The 15,058-nt window shown below is 39.5% G+C and overlaps 3 protein-coding genes across 3 annotated transcripts; all 3 read left to right on the top strand.

The window, feature by feature from the left end:
* Positions 1–1,209: 1,209 nt before the first annotated feature.
* On the top strand, positions 1,210–4,260 carry myct1a (myc target 1a). Its single transcript, XM_010790796.1, has 2 exons — positions 1,210–1,531; positions 2,418–4,260. The coding sequence occupies exons 1-2, from the start codon at positions 1,477–1,479 to the stop codon at positions 2,963–2,965; spliced, it is 603 nt and encodes a 200-aa protein (XP_010789098.1). The 5' UTR covers positions 1,210–1,476; the 3' UTR covers positions 2,966–4,260.
* A 633-nt stretch (positions 4,261–4,893) lies between these two features.
* serac1 (serine active site containing 1) lies at positions 4,894–13,194 on the top strand. Its single transcript, XM_010790797.1, has 17 exons — positions 4,894–4,980; positions 5,452–5,552; positions 5,723–5,759; positions 5,861–6,003; positions 6,437–6,526; positions 7,137–7,268; positions 7,352–7,473; positions 7,819–7,947; positions 8,107–8,220; positions 9,306–9,468; positions 9,692–9,842; positions 9,951–10,086; positions 10,307–10,407; positions 10,604–10,701; positions 11,175–11,357; positions 11,450–11,593; positions 12,359–13,194. The coding sequence occupies exons 2-17, from the start codon at positions 5,459–5,461 to the stop codon at positions 12,493–12,495; spliced, it is 1,974 nt and encodes a 657-aa protein (XP_010789099.1). The 5' UTR covers positions 4,894–4,980; positions 5,452–5,458; the 3' UTR covers positions 12,496–13,194.
* Positions 13,195–13,508: 314 nt separating this feature from the next.
* Positions 13,509–14,662, top strand: gtf2h5 (general transcription factor IIH, polypeptide 5). The gene is made up of 3 exons (XM_010790798.1): positions 13,509–13,595; positions 13,980–14,066; positions 14,234–14,662. The coding sequence occupies exons 2-3, from the start codon at positions 14,032–14,034 to the stop codon at positions 14,412–14,414; spliced, it is 216 nt and encodes a 71-aa protein (XP_010789100.1). The 5' UTR covers positions 13,509–13,595; positions 13,980–14,031; the 3' UTR covers positions 14,415–14,662.
* Positions 14,663–15,058: the final 396 nt, after the last annotated feature.

Below are 15,058 nucleotides of genomic sequence, written 5' to 3' on the forward strand. Positions count from 1 at the left end.
TTCCCCTCCATTCTGGCCAATGACATTTTGATAAGGTCGTGAACTTAAGCTATAAAGCTCAAAGAATGTCTCTCCCACCAACACATACCTCTCAGAACACAATGGCTACAAATACCATTCAGTGTTATGGGTGTTTTTATTTAGGACAGGTTTTTACAACAGTCAACAATTAAAGGAAGTTCAAGAGTTGGTCGGGCATTCTCTCTCTCTCTCTCCTTTGGCCAATGAAAAGGCTGACAAATGTCAACTTCTTAATCAAAATTGTACGCACTTTGCATAACTTTTACTGTGTTTTGCTAACTTTGCTTAATGCTGTTTTTATTATATGTTTAGCCCTTTGAGGCATGCTTTGTTATATTGGCCTATAATGAACTTTTACTTGACTCATCAGGAACTCACAAAATGTGTCTCAACATCTAAGAATTATTCATCTTACTGGACAAAATTAAGGTTTCCAGTAAATAATTGATTATTTATCACCTATGGGAAGCAAACTCAAAGCTGATGGAAAAGTGGGGCTGGTGTACATTAAATTCAAACCAATATGACTGCTTGCATCCTTCCCTCTGACTGTACTGATGACTTTGCGGATTTAGTTCAGAGGGGATTAAAACAATGCTGACTGTGGGATCAAGAATTTGTAACATAAGCTTTTCTGTCTTATCAAACTACAATGTTTTTACTGGATCTCTTGCACTGGGAAAAGACCAGACGTCCAATGCAGGCACCGCTGACCTGGCAGACAGTATGGAAAGACTGAGCTTCATAACAAAGACGCTGGAAATCAGAACGGGCAGGCAGTAGTGTCATTTTTTGCATAATTACAACTCAGTTTTAAAAGCACTTACAGTATTGCCACCATCAAATCCAGCTGTGGTTGCAGGCCTGTTACTGCCAAACTGTCGCCTGTGGTCTCTGTGGTGGAAGGAAAAAATATTAGAGCGAAATATTTATCATTTCTGAAAGAAACAAAAATATTGGGGATTGTGGTGGACTTAGTTTCCTATGGTGAAAGCTGAAGTACTATTAGTCTAATGGCACTGGGCTGCTACCCTTCTACATTAATCAACCTGAAGGAAATGATGGGAGAGGAAGTGATTATAGCAACACCCCGTCTCCCCACCTCCAGGATCTCTGCCCTGGATAGATAAGCCACTCCTGTTGCTAATTTCAAGCAGAAAAGCAGGAAATGTGACAGTGTCGTTTTCCGCTTCCATAAACAAGACGACTGCCAGGGTTAGCCACCAGTCCTGTGTGCCTCTGGGCTGAGTCTCCCTCTGAGGGAGACAGACATACTGACAGAGAAAGTGAGCGAAGTACGAGAGAGGGAGAAAGTTAGAGAACAGGAAAGAGGGGAGCCAGAAAGACGGGAATACCCATCAGAAGTTCGAGAGACAGGCAGGAATTGACAGAGGAAGAGGGAGAGTAAAAGACGGACTGAATTGAGAACCAGTCTCTCTTTTTCTTCTCGAAGTCATGGCTGAGAACAACACAAATCTCTTTCTGGAAATACTTCAGTCCTTTGATGCCTGTGAGTTGTTTCTAACTTCCCTTCTCTTTAGGCTGGTCTTTCTGATGTGGTCTGCATAATTGGCATTGTTGTTCTCTCGGGAATTCCAAGCTTTAATTACTTCTGAAATAGATTCAATATGTGGGCCTGATTTCCTTTGAAGATCACTTAATTGAAACTTTTTTTCAACTCACTCTAAATCTATAAGGTCCTTCCGACATGTTTTTTCAGTGCTTTTCCCCCGAAATGTCATTTCCAGATGACTTTTCACCAGTGTCTCCTTCCCCTTTTCCAAAAGTTAGAGAAAAAAACTACTGTGGAAATATGGAATGGTAGCAAAGCGGGTTCAGCTTTTTAATGCTTAACTGTATTCAGAGGAAATCGATTTGTTTTTTCTGGCAGCGATCCAAAGGATATTTCTTAGCTGCTGCATTCTCTCTCTTCTCTCAAGCACGCTTATGTTGGTACGACTGCTTCTAAGGCAGAGAAGCAATGAACAAAAAAATCTGCCCTTTTTTTGTTGCAATGAAATGCAACTGGTTTGTTTTCCGGTGCTCTGGTAAACATAAAGGAGGAAAGCCTGTCATTTAGTCAAGGGGGCACCATCTTGCAAGACACTGTTGGCAATCCTCCATTTTTAAACAAACAGATGCTTTTTGTAATCTTGGTAAACGCATAGATTCTAGTTAAGATTCCTTCCATTCCGAGGGGATTATAAAAAAGACTGTTATTACCGATTCAGTGCATTTTGATATATTGCATAGCTATTATTAAGCTCTTGTCCCCAAAAGTGAACCTGAAGAGTGTATAAGTTGGTTGGGTAGAGGAAATGAAAAAGGAAATTAAGTTTTATACTGAAGCATAGATCCTAAAATGTCCTTTTTGACATGTGTTTCTCTCTTCACAGTCCCTCTGATCATAGCTTTCTGTGTGTCCATTGCTGTGGGCCTGGTCTTGGGGGCCTTGGTTTATGTGATTTTGACCTGGATGTCCCGACGCAGAGCCGGCTCAGCCAGCATCACCCGCCGCACTCCTCGACAATCACGCACGTCTTCCCGTAGCCGTCCAGGTTTTAACCGCAACAGCAGCTACGACCGGCGCAGCAACAACAGTTTGGTCAGTGCTGCTTTCAGCTTCCACCGCCAGACTTCCTCCCCGGACCACCTCGACCCACTGGGGCACAAATCTAGCTTCAGGGCCTCTACCTTCCACCCTCTCCTGCAGTGCAGCCAAATCGCAAGGGAGGCAGAAGAAGGGAGCCAGACCACGCTGCCTCGTACACCAACTCTGACCATGTCCACTGGATCAGCTCAAACAGCAGCTCAGCCGGCTGCCACTCCACCCAGACCCGAGTCATTTTGGGGGAACAATGGCCTGAGGGGTTTTAATGCTACACAGACCCCACCTCCAGCCTATGAGAGCATTATTAGAGCATATCAGGAAACATGCACCTGAAGGAGTAAGTGCACCCAGATGACTCTTTACTAAATGAGCCCAGAGTGGGAAATGGATTTACAAATGATTTCAGACTGAGCATGTATTGATGATGATGATGATGATGATGATGATGATGATGAGGATGATTTATATGACAAGATGATGCAGAGTGGAGCCAACAAGGACATCAACGTTGTTTAAATTACAAAAGGTTCTGTGTGTATTTTAGTTTGTTAATATATATCTGGTATTGATTAGGCATACTTCTATCATAAAATAACAGACAGTTGTTTTTTTTACCTTGTGTGATTCTGTACTGTCCTCTATTTCACCCTCACTGTTGCTGCTTTAACTCCGGAATTTCCCCACGGGGATAAATAAAGGTCCATCTTATCTTATCTTCACTCTCAGCAGAGTTACAATGGTTGCTAATGAACAAAAATTATTAATCGTAAAAAAAATGCAGTCTGTATTCAGTGGTGATTGACACTCGTGTATACCTAAACAGAATCTTTGTTTGTTTTAGACAAGGCAAAAACCGACAAATATATAAAAATACAAAAACGTACTGGTCATTAGGCAAGTACGACGCAGGGGAAGACTTCTTCTTTGTCACTGCAAAAAAGAAATGATGATTGTGTATGTGTATCCCAAAAGAAAGTAAATGTTTGTGTGTTCACTTGTATTTAATACGTTGAGTCATGAACGTATGTAAAACCTGGTGGAGACAATTTTAAACTCTGATGTTTAATGTTTTTATTGCTGTCTCACACATGTTTTTTATTGACTTTTGGTTTATGGGATTGTGTGGCATTCAAAGTAATTAAGTGTGTCTGCAGGAACAGTATGTGTGAGCTGGAGAGAGATACATAGAGGTTGGGCATTAGGTGTCAAAAGTTTTGTGTTTTATATTAGAAATTACTTTACTGAACTTTGCTCATAAATTAATTAAATAAATGCTAGAATCAAAAAGTATGATGAGTTTTTTATGCAAAAACTGTGGTTTGCAAATACAAACAAAGCACTGCCCTTAACTTGCATAAGGGAACACAAGATATGGAAATAATGTCGTGAAAATACTGCACCACAATAAAGTATTACAAATAAAAGTATTAAGTTGTATAGTTTTGAAGTTTGATTTTCGTTGACCGTGCCAGAAAAATGTTACAGCCTCTTGGCAGTCGGTATCACCAACATCAACATGTCTTTCTCTGAACATTATAAACTTTGAAAATAGTTTGTATTTGTTTCATGACTATTGTATTAGACTGCATATGTGTTCTTAAATTAGTATAGGTATGAGGTCCACCACATTAAGAAGGCAGATTCATTTTATATCCATCTCGACTATCACAATAAAAGTTTTGCACAGGACATAGGTAATTAAAACTGACTTAACATCATTGTTACCTGTCTACTGGGCATGAGTGATATTGGGGAGAAGATGTGCCTGTAAAGATCCCGAAGCATATCCACCTTCCTGCCATGTATTAAGAGAAATAGTAGTAATGTCTGTCTTACCACTAGACAACAGACATGATTTTATCCTCAGACTGATACTTGAAACTCATCATCCACACTCCACAACAACAAAGTTCGCCTTTGTTTTTCTTGCACTTAAATGGCACTGTTACTGCATGTCGATGCACAAACCAGTAAATGATTGTTGTTTTGTCCTTAAAAGGAAGACCAGTGTTATAGTTAAATAAATAGTCATTGTTACCTGGCGACTTTTAGCAAAACGTTTCATACACCTGACCTGTTCCTCTCCTGTCGACAGCAAAACATATTGTCCGATATTTTATTGTATTTTGAACAAATATCATAACAAAAACACAAATGAACCCTCACTGCACTGCAAACGTTTAGTGTTAAATGTTACAATAAACACTTATTTTCGTTGTACCTGATCGCGTTAGGGTTAGTTGCTGTGGATGACGTATTATTTGTGAGACAACTTTCCTAGGTGTTTATGAACACCGGGCGCTGCAGAGAACATCACGATAGTGCATTGAAAGCAGTCGATAAATAAGGTAATGTCACATTTCAACAAGGAAAATAAACCCCGCACGAACCGGTTTACCAACCCCCCCAGCTGGGTAGCTCACAGTTAGCTGGCGCGGAAGCTATTAAAGCGAAACGTTAGCTTTGAAGCTAGTTCTTAGTGCAGGTTAGTGTTAGCTAACTGTTAATTTAGCTTGAGCCTTTGTAACAGTTACGTTTTTTTATGCCAACGAGTGTCTCATATCTTAGTTTAACTTTAGGGTAACATACAGCTGGAAAATTAGCTGAGACTGAAAGACAGCTGAGGAGGTGCTTCTAAACTGCAGCTAAGTTAGCTAACGTTAGCTAGAGAACTTGTGACGGATTTGATTGGCGTTACATTTACCACTTGGCATTATCAGGTGTCACGCATGACCGTGCTATGCACAGCTGTATTCGTTTCTTGCCTGAGATTCCTACGGTTTTATTCATTTATCCCCAACACACTTGGTGACATGCAGGCGGAGGATGTCTGCAGCTGCTCTCCGTTTGATCCGCTGTCGGAGACTGAGCACAGCTGGGTCGCCTGGAGTAAGGAAAGTGCCTCTGTGGAAAGATTTAAGTACGTTATGATGGCACACAATTCTCATACGTGTATACCGATTATTGTTAGCAAACTCACATATCTAACTACATGGATTTAACCTGTATGCGTTTGTGAGTACAGTTTGAAACATGTATCTAATGTATATCAATAAAGGTTAATCTTCTTCATTTTTTGCTGACCTATAGGAAAGTTTGCTAAAGTAACTGCTGCAGTTGTCTCTGGGTAAGTTAAAATATTTGCAAACATGTTTCAATCTTTGTAATCAATTGCAAACTTGTGTGAAAAGAACTTTCAACCACAGCTTATCCATTAACTTTCTACAGGGGCTGTCTTTTTATCACTTATGAAGTGGTGGCCTTGGACAAGGCTGTGACCATTGATACTAGTGCAATTCTTCAGGAAAAGTACAAGTCTTACATCTATCTGAGAGCCACTCCTTCAGATGAGAAGGACAACCTTACTGCAGGTACTGAAAATCATCCACCCAGACTTTATGGCTAAGCTGGAAATGATGTCCCTTTTTTATAAACGCCTTATAAACCTGCAAATAATAATTTGACCATTTAACATTTTGGTTTGGATTAGATTTTTTTTAGGCTTTATTTATGTTTGCCTCAGCACAAAGTCCCACTGAGTTTGCCATGTCCAGGTGTCCAGTGACGTCTGTTATCATTACTTCCTGTGATTCCGTCCTTCCCCTCCATATAATCTTTCCTTCCTAAATATTCGGGTGTTAACTGATCTCACTCCCACAGTTCAAGGTTCTCTCATTTGGTGAAAACAATCACCTACAAACCAATACTCAGATACCAACTAGCAATCTTTATTCCTTTCTGTTTTGATAGAAATGCAATTTAGATTTTCTAGTTCATTGTAGTCATGTTTTACACTGTGTTCAGGGCTCACACACAAAGCAAGGAGGGAACTTCACAAAGCAGCAAGGCGGTTTCTGGAATTATCCTCGAGGGTTTTGCTGCAATCACTAGACGGTAAGAAATAAAAAGTTGTTATACTGATCCAGATCACCTGACATTTTATTTAAAGTGCAAAAGTTTAAGACCAAAGTATTTCCCAAAACATTTCTAAGATTGTAAAGCAGATGTAGCTGCAAGTGGAAACCAAATATTTATTCTCATGAAACTACAGTTGTACTCTAATTTTTATGTGGAGTGTTGACGTTAAGACTAAAGGAAACACCTGCCTTGTACATGAACATCCTGTTTTGAATGTCTCACAGGCCATGCATATTGTGCAATCAGCTGTAACATACATGAATGGTTGTTTTACTGACTTTATATTTCCTCTCACTTATGACTTTTAATGATACATTTTTAGATTTTTGAAACATGTGACCTTCTTTTCCAGTAAGACATATCATAAATTAACATTTGACTTTTTAAAAATAAAAAGCGGCCACGTTGATGACACAAGTTTTGACTCCACAAGGTTTGTAACATCCTAGCAGTAGTACACTAGATACTGGTAGTTGGTCATAGTAGATTTCACCGTGCCTTTAGAAATATGAGTAGTGCCTTGGTGTGATCATTTTGTTGTGTAAATGTTGAGCCTGTCACTGTGCTCTCTATCTGTATATCTTAGAGCACTTCAGCCATGTAGATGCAGACCCCCATGAGGTGGCATTATGGGCCTTACTGAAGAGGACAATGTCACCCAATAAAGCCATCAGAGTGCAGGCTGTTCAGGAGCTGGCAGAGAATCACCACTGGCAGGGTAAAATACTCTAAAACTGTTGCATATCACTCCAGGTTTACCGTGTATACAACAAGTGAAGTGAACTGTTATTCAAAACGCAGACTACCAGTACCAGACAGCAGCCCAGATTATAGACCAACGGACAGCAGTGGGTTTGGCCCGGACCCCTAAGGTGGACCTTCGATTCTTCCTGCGTTCACCTGCACTGCCTGAACTGGAGAACGTAAGTAGCTCTGATAAATAATCTAAAGTTTAGAATCCTTCAATATCTGTAATACGGACATTGTTCATTTCATTAATTAAAACTATGATACAATATGTTTGTCAATTACCTTTTTTTTTCATGACTAAGACACAACAATGACACTGACTTGAATGGACATTAACTGACTGACTGCAATATTGTTTAAGAAAAGACTAAAGTAAGATGTAGTTAGAAAAAATAGAAACTTTACAAAATCTCTTTTTTTTCATTAAAGTGTTTTTCTTTCAATGCAGTTTGGTTACCTTAGCTTCAAATCACAGATTAATATAAGATGAAAGCTATGGTGTGTTGACTTCTTCACAGAATTTGTCGGCAGAGGACGGACTGAGACAGCTGCTGGCGTCCCTGCCTCAGTCTGAGGTGGATAAATGTGTTCAGTACTTCACATCCCTGGCCCTCAGAGAGAGCACCCAGTCCCTGGCAGCACAACGGGTAATTGTGACGGAAATGTTAACTCTCACATGCACTCTATATACTGCCTTTTTCAGACTTATCTAGAACTCAAACTGGCAGGAAAATAAATTGTTTGTCCAAAAAGGCTTCATATTATTTTCCCAGCCTCTTTCTAACACTTGCTCTCCTACGTTGCAGGGCGGTCTGTGGTGTTTTGGAGGGAATGGACTGCCTTACGCACAGAGCCTCACCTCCGTTCCCTCTGAGAAGGTGGAATCCTTTTGCCTACAGGCACTGGTACAGCACTCAAAGGTAATGATGGCCATTACACATAAACCATTTGATCTAGTCTTGGTGGAAGTTTTCTGGTTCCTTTAATGGAACTGATCATAGTAACAATCAGTTAAACGCAACACAGAAGTGCATTCAATAGCACATCTTGTTGGCCAGGTGGGTTGAACTGAATCATATATTTATATACTGACATTGGTTTATTTTCAGGTGCAGAGGGTTTAGATATATTGACAATAGAGATATGTTTCTTCTTTTAAATGTAATAGAATTAGATGGCAGCTTGTGGTTTTTAAAGCCAATACATTTGTTATAATTACATACTACCGTAATTTTCGGACTATAAGCCGCGCCTTTTTTCCCATTTTTCGACGCTGCGGCTTATATAACGGTGTGGCTAATCTATGGATTTTTACAGCTAACGGCCACTAGGGGACCTCCTAAATCTATGGATTTTACAGGTTACAGTCCACCACCTTTAACTCTATGGGCTCTATGGCCGGTCCGCGCCCCCCACCTTTAAGCGGCGGGTTCCAGCAGGAAAAGCTGGAGGCCGGAAAAGAGTGAGACAGGTAGCGCGCAAAAGTAAAAGTGGAACCGAGAGTGGTACGAGAGACAGAACGAGAGCAAGACAGACAGACATTACGAGAGCGAGACAGTTTGTCCCCGTACCACTGGTTGAAAACCACTGCTGTAGATCACTGCCGGTACGTGCGCTGGGAGCGCACCGTTTAAGTTTGAAAGTTGAAAAGTTTGTGTGTCTGAAACGCTATCTGATACAGTACAGTTTACACAGCACAGTACATGTTCTGTAGCTACTATTGCACTAAATGGTAACACTTGAATACGTTATGCAAATATGCAACTTGTTTGTTGAAATGTTAATAAATGGTAGCTTCCTCAAACAGCCATCTCTTTCCCGACAATCCCCTCTGTGCACGAACCCTTACATATGGTAATTAAACATTAAAACACCTGCGGCTTATAGTCCAGTGCGGCTTATATATGTACACATCATTCAATTTAGCTGCTGCGGCTTATAGTCCGAAAATTACGGTAATCATAACAAAATGTCCGGAACTTACTGAAACACATCCTGCCTGCAGGTAGAGAGCCACTGTGAACACATAGTTTCCAACGGGGGTCTGCAGCTCCTCCAGAGGGTTTATCAGCTTCGTAAAGACTCCCTGAAGATCCAGAGGAACATTGTTCGAATCATAGGAAATTTGGCGCTCAATGAAAGTGCTTACCAGGCCATTTCCCAGTCTGGTAAGTCGGACACTCATCTGATTATTATAGGATGATCTTTGGAGGAAATGTTCCTATTTCATCTATGGATTACATAATATGTTATCACTAGGATCATCATTCAACATGTATCAAATTGCTTTACAATATACGTATTGTTAAGACTTGTATGTATGTTTTTCTTCTGTATAGAAATAAATCCAATATTTTCTTTTTTTCTTCCTTACCTGTATCCATACCTCAGGCTGGATATCTGTGCTGGCTGAGATGATGCAGTCTCCTCATGTCATGCAGGCGTCTCATGCAGCTCGCGCTCTCGCCAACCTGGATAGGGAGAAGGTGAAAGAGAAATACCAAGACGGCATCTATATCCTCCACCCACAAACACGTGACAAGTAGGTAAACACTTATTTCTATTGCCACATAATTGTTTATAAAGTATACGTTTCATTTGATTTACTATTTAAACCAACAGTTGTCTCTAACAATGTGTTCATTTCCAGCCAGCCAATCAAAGCTGACGTGCTCTTCATCCATGGGATTCTCGGGGCAGCTTTTAAGACTTGGAGGCAAAAGGACCGTAATGGGTTAGAGGAAGAGACAGAAAGCAAGGATGACTACACTGAGTGCTGGCCGAAGGTGAAAAATCCACATATGGATCAACATTAAGTCTCTTTCCAGGTTCTCCCTCCTACGATAAAAAATACATCTTTGTTACAACCATGGATTGGCCTATGTTGCGATTGGGGAGACTTAGTAGTGTTTGCTCAATTCAATGTGAGGTCTAACGAAGATTTGACTTCATCTTGAGAAAATGAATCATCACCCAAATCTTTGTTTTGTCCTTTTTTATTGACAGTCATGGTTGGCTGCTGACTGTCCCAATCTGAGAGTGCTATCAGTGGAGTATGACAGTCACCTCAGTGACTGGATGGCCAAGTGTCCTGTTGAGAATCAGAGGTGAGGAATATGTAGTTTCTTCATGTTTCCATAACATATTAGGGGCTGTGAAACTTATTTATCAATAATAATGACTTTCATATTTTTGCAAAAGTCATCCAACATGACGTATATTTAAGATTTTTTTTATTGAAATTAAATGTTTTATTATCCTGACTTCTCCAGTATTCATTGTGCGATTCATTAACTTTTCCAGAAAGTCCTTGGCCTACAGAAGTCGAGAGCTGCTAAAGAAGTTAAAGCTGGCTGGAGTCGGAGAGAGACCTGTGGTCTGGGTAGCCCACAGTATGGGAGGTAGTCTGTCAGAACTTTCCTTCCACAAACATGTCAGAATTTGGCACAAATAGCTCAAACTAGGGCTGTACTGAATAGTTTGAAGCTTTATTTATAGACATTGGAATTTGAATTCCAGAAGAACATACGAATGCTGTGCAGCTTCTGTGTATTGCAGGCCTAGTCAGTCTGTGTAAATCAAATCTCTGCACAGTAGCAGATCAAGATTAGGCTACATTAATATTGAGTATTATACTATTTGGAGAATTTAGATTTGCCTTGTGTTATCCAAACATTGTCTCAGTCTATTTATTTAAAAGAAAAGTAATCATTTTCAAAATACACATGACAACAAATGTATAAGTGTTTACTTAGAAGTTTTAAAAAAACATAAATGTATGAAATAGTAAGTGGATTTTAATATTTCACACACCTTGCAATTGGCTGATTTAAAGGTTGTGCTTACTGTCTGTCTGTATCCTCTCATCCAATAGGATTGCTTGTGAAGAAAATGCTGCTGGATGCCTCTGAGGACCCAGAAATGCAGGCACTGTTAAACAACACCAAGGGCATTATGTTCTATAGTGTTCCTCACCACGGCACCTTTATGGCAGAGTACTCGGTCAATGTCAGATATCTCCTCTTTCCCTCTGTAGAAGTCAGAGAACTTTGTAAAGGTAAGTTAAACAAATACATTCTGAGGTACAAGACTGTAAATGTTTCATAGAAATGTTTAAATAATTATTTTCATTTTCTATGTGTTTTCAAGACTCACCAGCACTGCGCAATCTGAATGAGAACTTCCTGGATATGGCAAAAGAAAAGGAATTTAAGGTGCTGAGCTTTGCAGAGACGCTGCCAACCAACATCGGTCCAATGATCAAGATCCTAGTGGTGCCAACACAGTCAGCAAGTATGTAACATTAATGAACATGGGAAATGTAGTTTTGATGTAGAATAGAATAGAAGGCCTTAATTGTCATTATACACAAAATATACAATGAGATTTTGTAGTGCAATCCTGTCACAAACGATATAGCCTAAATACAGTGGTGTAGTGGGGATTTTCTTACTGGGTGGACGGGAGACACTATGGACGCGCTCGTGGACTGTCAACGGGGGGGGGGAGACCTCTGTGTTGCCTGTCAGCGCAACTTACATGATGCCGTTTAGACAATATAATAATAAAGGGCGGTGCCGGCTGTCAGTGAACTGATCCGGCTTTTCTGCGCGACTATCACTCAAATGCGGGACATAGTCTCAATGTGTGGGACTCGGGACAAATACTAAAAATGCTGTGTTTGCAGTCCTGCACAGTGCGGGACACCTGGTCACCCTACACACACGGTTCTGCCCCTCACACACACGCGCTTCAAATCAAGTTGCATAAATGCTTGAGCTACGTTTTTATTATAATTACTGTGAAATCTGCCTATTATGTTTTCGTCATTATTACAACAAACACACACTTGCAACTGATAACACTGGCAATGATTTTAGATGTATTAGACTATTAAAAAAAGAAATCATGCTTCAAATAAGTGGGGGTACGGCGTGCCCCCGCGTCCAACGCCCACTACACCACTGCCTAAATATGAATGCATAGATCTTGAAAACAATAAGGATGTAATATTGTTATTTTAGCACATACCTTGATCAGGCTCTGGTTTGGTTTCAGATCTCGGCATCGGGGAGCTCATCGAGGTGGACGTAGATCATCTCAACATCTGCAAGCCAGAGAAGAAGGACTCATTTCTGTACAAGCGCAGCCTCCAGTTCATCCTGGAAGCTCTGCAGAGCTACATCAGCCACTGACTAAAATATATGAACATAAACACACCGATACACTTTTTACTTGAAATGGGGTAGAGCCAGACACCCATCCCCTCTAAACCAAATGGAAACATAACTGCCTTTCCTTGTTGTACATTTACATAAACAACCACTAATGTGATCATAGTATAAATAGTGAAATTCATTATAACTTACACATCAAATTGTAAAGAGTAGTCAGTTGTGAAATATTGGGTGCTATTTAGTTTTCTAGTCATCCTTTTAGATTGGTCTCTCTCACATAGAGTATTTTTTAAATCATTGACATTTTTGAAAGATCCTATTTACGAGTTTCAAATCATTCAAATGTATAATATATTTTATTTGTATGGCACTTTTACTTACCAGTTTGACATATGGCACATTATGGTCATTCAAAATGTACATTAAGATGCACTGACTTGTCTTTGCCACTCATGCCACTCAGTATTTTTGACAAGTGGTATTAGATTCTATTTTTTAAATTGTTTTATTTAACTCTTATTCAAGTATGCGTGTCATATTGTTGGCCAAAACATGTTCCTTCCTGAAATTTACCTAAAATGTACCTGTTGTTATAATTTCAGGTTGCTTTATTCATTTGTACAGGGCTAATCAGGCAATTGGTTTTCAATCTCCATGTTGTTTGTTGTCCAAATTGCCACAAGCAATGCTGACTATGAATAAATGTATCAAGTTGGACTTTGTCTATTCTTCTATCTTTCAACTACTAAGGGAAAAGTTGTGAGTCTCTAGGCACGACTGCTTTATGGTAATATGGGCTTTGATTTATTATTAAATCAAATTCATTTTAGTTTTCAGTAGAACTTTTACTGTTATTAGATCTTACAGACAATACTAATGTAAGGTCACTTACACATTTGAATGCAGTACTTTTACTTTAAGTGGAATATTTGTATATTGTAGTTTTAGAACCTAAAATAAAATCGCAATATTCCTTTCATGACTTGAATTAACTTGCGATACTATTGCCATTTCTTCCGCCTTCGCGTTTTTTGCATCGCAGAATATTGTTCCTCGGTGCAGACCGTACATCTACAATGCTATGAGACATTAGCATAGACAACAGACACAGCTCTCAGGTTGGTTTGAGTCCCTCGTCCTTTTCAACTCCTTTGCCTACATTTTACTATGTATCTTAAGGTTTAACCATAGTTTGTTCTGCTTAATATTTGTTGCAGGACTAAAAAAGTTAACAAACTAACCAGGTTAAAGCCTAAAGCTAACGTTAGCATTTGTGCTTGAGGCACCAACGTTACCTAATCTTTTCCCCCTCTAAGTTAACGGCATCTTATGTTAAAGTTACTATTTTCATTTGACAAGTCAGACCTGGACATGACACCTTTTTTTATATTGTTCGTTCATATTTATCGACTGACAAACTGACAAACTGTCTTGAGTTTACCCATTACTCTCGTTAGCCTCTCTTGTTTACGGTCGCAAATTAAAATATTTTTGTGTTACAGGTTTCGAGCGTTTTATTTAGCATCGACTGCTTATTCCTCTGCACCTGTCAACATGGTCAACGTACACAAAGGTGTCCTTGTTGAATGGTAAGTAAATCTGTCCAGAGACATTTCATTTGCATCTTGACAAAGTAATTCTGATCTACACAAACAGAAAACCATGTCTGCAATCTGCATGTTCTTTTTTGACATTTGTAAAGGGTATATTGACTTACAAAATCTTCCCCTTGCTCCCATCCTGCTCGCCGGACCAGTGATCCTGCCATGAAACAATTCCTCCTGTTCCTGGATGAAAAAATGGCCCTGGGAAAGAAGTTCATCCTCAAGGACCTTGACGACACACACTTGTTCATCCTAGAAGAGGTGGTGAAGACCCTGCAGGAGAGAGTCGGCGAGTTAATGGACCAAAATTCATTCCCTTTCAAGCAGCAATAACACTCAACTTTTCAAAGCAGTCTAGCTTCTTGGACTTGGGGCTGTAAGACAGTTTTTGTCTCCAAATGAACATGGTTTGCAATGTTTTAACTGCAGACGGAAATGGAGCAATTGCTCTTTTTTGTTACAATAATGTGAAGTAAAAATGCTTTACAGTGTTGGCTTTGTAAAGAATGCATTTCTTTTCTGATTAAAAAAACTCATTTGTTAGCCTTCTGAAATGTCAAACATCATACATATTTTTTTGATGACCCTGAAGAATATAAGCGGGACTTAACCATCTTATTTTCAATATTTCTGAGCCCACTTGTCCATATCAGTGAAAAAATAATAAGAACGTTTTTCAAACATTTTAATTAAAGATAATTTCAGTTTCAATAGCTTTCATGTCATGTGACCATAGCATGTGACCCAGTGACTACACATCAATACAGCATTGTATTACTACCCCGGATTTTTAACCCACCTTCCATTTCATATGATTTATTCAAATTCAGTAGTGGGAAGTTTCAATTTGTTCCCATTCCTTCCATGTACTGTTACATCAAATGAATCTGCTTTAATTTGGATTATTTTGGTCACATCATATGGAAGCTATTGAAAACATCAGATAGTTAGACTTTTTTGTTTTTTAAATGCAGACT

The sequence above is a fragment of the Notothenia coriiceps genome, unplaced genomic scaffold (genome assembly GCF_000735185.1).
Source record: "Notothenia coriiceps isolate Sejong01 unplaced genomic scaffold, NC01 NC01_scaffold00034565, whole genome shotgun sequence".
In the NCBI taxonomy this organism is placed as follows: domain Eukaryota; kingdom Metazoa; phylum Chordata; class Actinopteri; order Perciformes; family Nototheniidae; genus Notothenia; species Notothenia coriiceps.

What these genes read in the sequence shown, in the direction of transcription:
- myct1a (XM_010790796.1), top strand. Translation starts at nt 1,477, where the DNA reads ATGGCTGAGAACAACACAAATCTCTTTCTGGAAATACTTCAGTCCTTT. An exon ending in ACTTCAGTCCTTTGATGCCT is followed by an intron (nt 1,532 to 2,417) that starts GTGAGTTGTTTC and finishes CTCTCTTCACAG; the next exon opens with TCCCTCTGATCATAGCTTTC.
- serac1 (XM_010790797.1), top strand. Translation starts at nt 5,459, where the DNA reads ATGTCTGCAGCTGCTCTCCGTTTGATCCGCTGTCGGAGACTGAGCACA. An exon ending in GCCTCTGTGGAAAGATTTAA is followed by an intron (nt 5,553 to 5,722) that starts GTACGTTATGAT and finishes GCTGACCTATAG; the next exon opens with GAAAGTTTGCTAAAGTAACT. An exon ending in GGTAGCCCACAGTATGGGAG is followed by an intron (nt 10,702 to 11,174) that starts GTAGTCTGTCAG and finishes CTCATCCAATAG; the next exon opens with GATTGCTTGTGAAGAAAATG.
- gtf2h5 (XM_010790798.1), top strand. Translation starts at nt 14,032, where the DNA reads ATGGTCAACGTACACAAAGGTGTCCTTGTTGAATG. An exon ending in AAAGGTGTCCTTGTTGAATG is followed by an intron (nt 14,067 to 14,233) that starts GTAAGTAAATCT and finishes TCGCCGGACCAG; the next exon opens with TGATCCTGCCATGAAACAAT.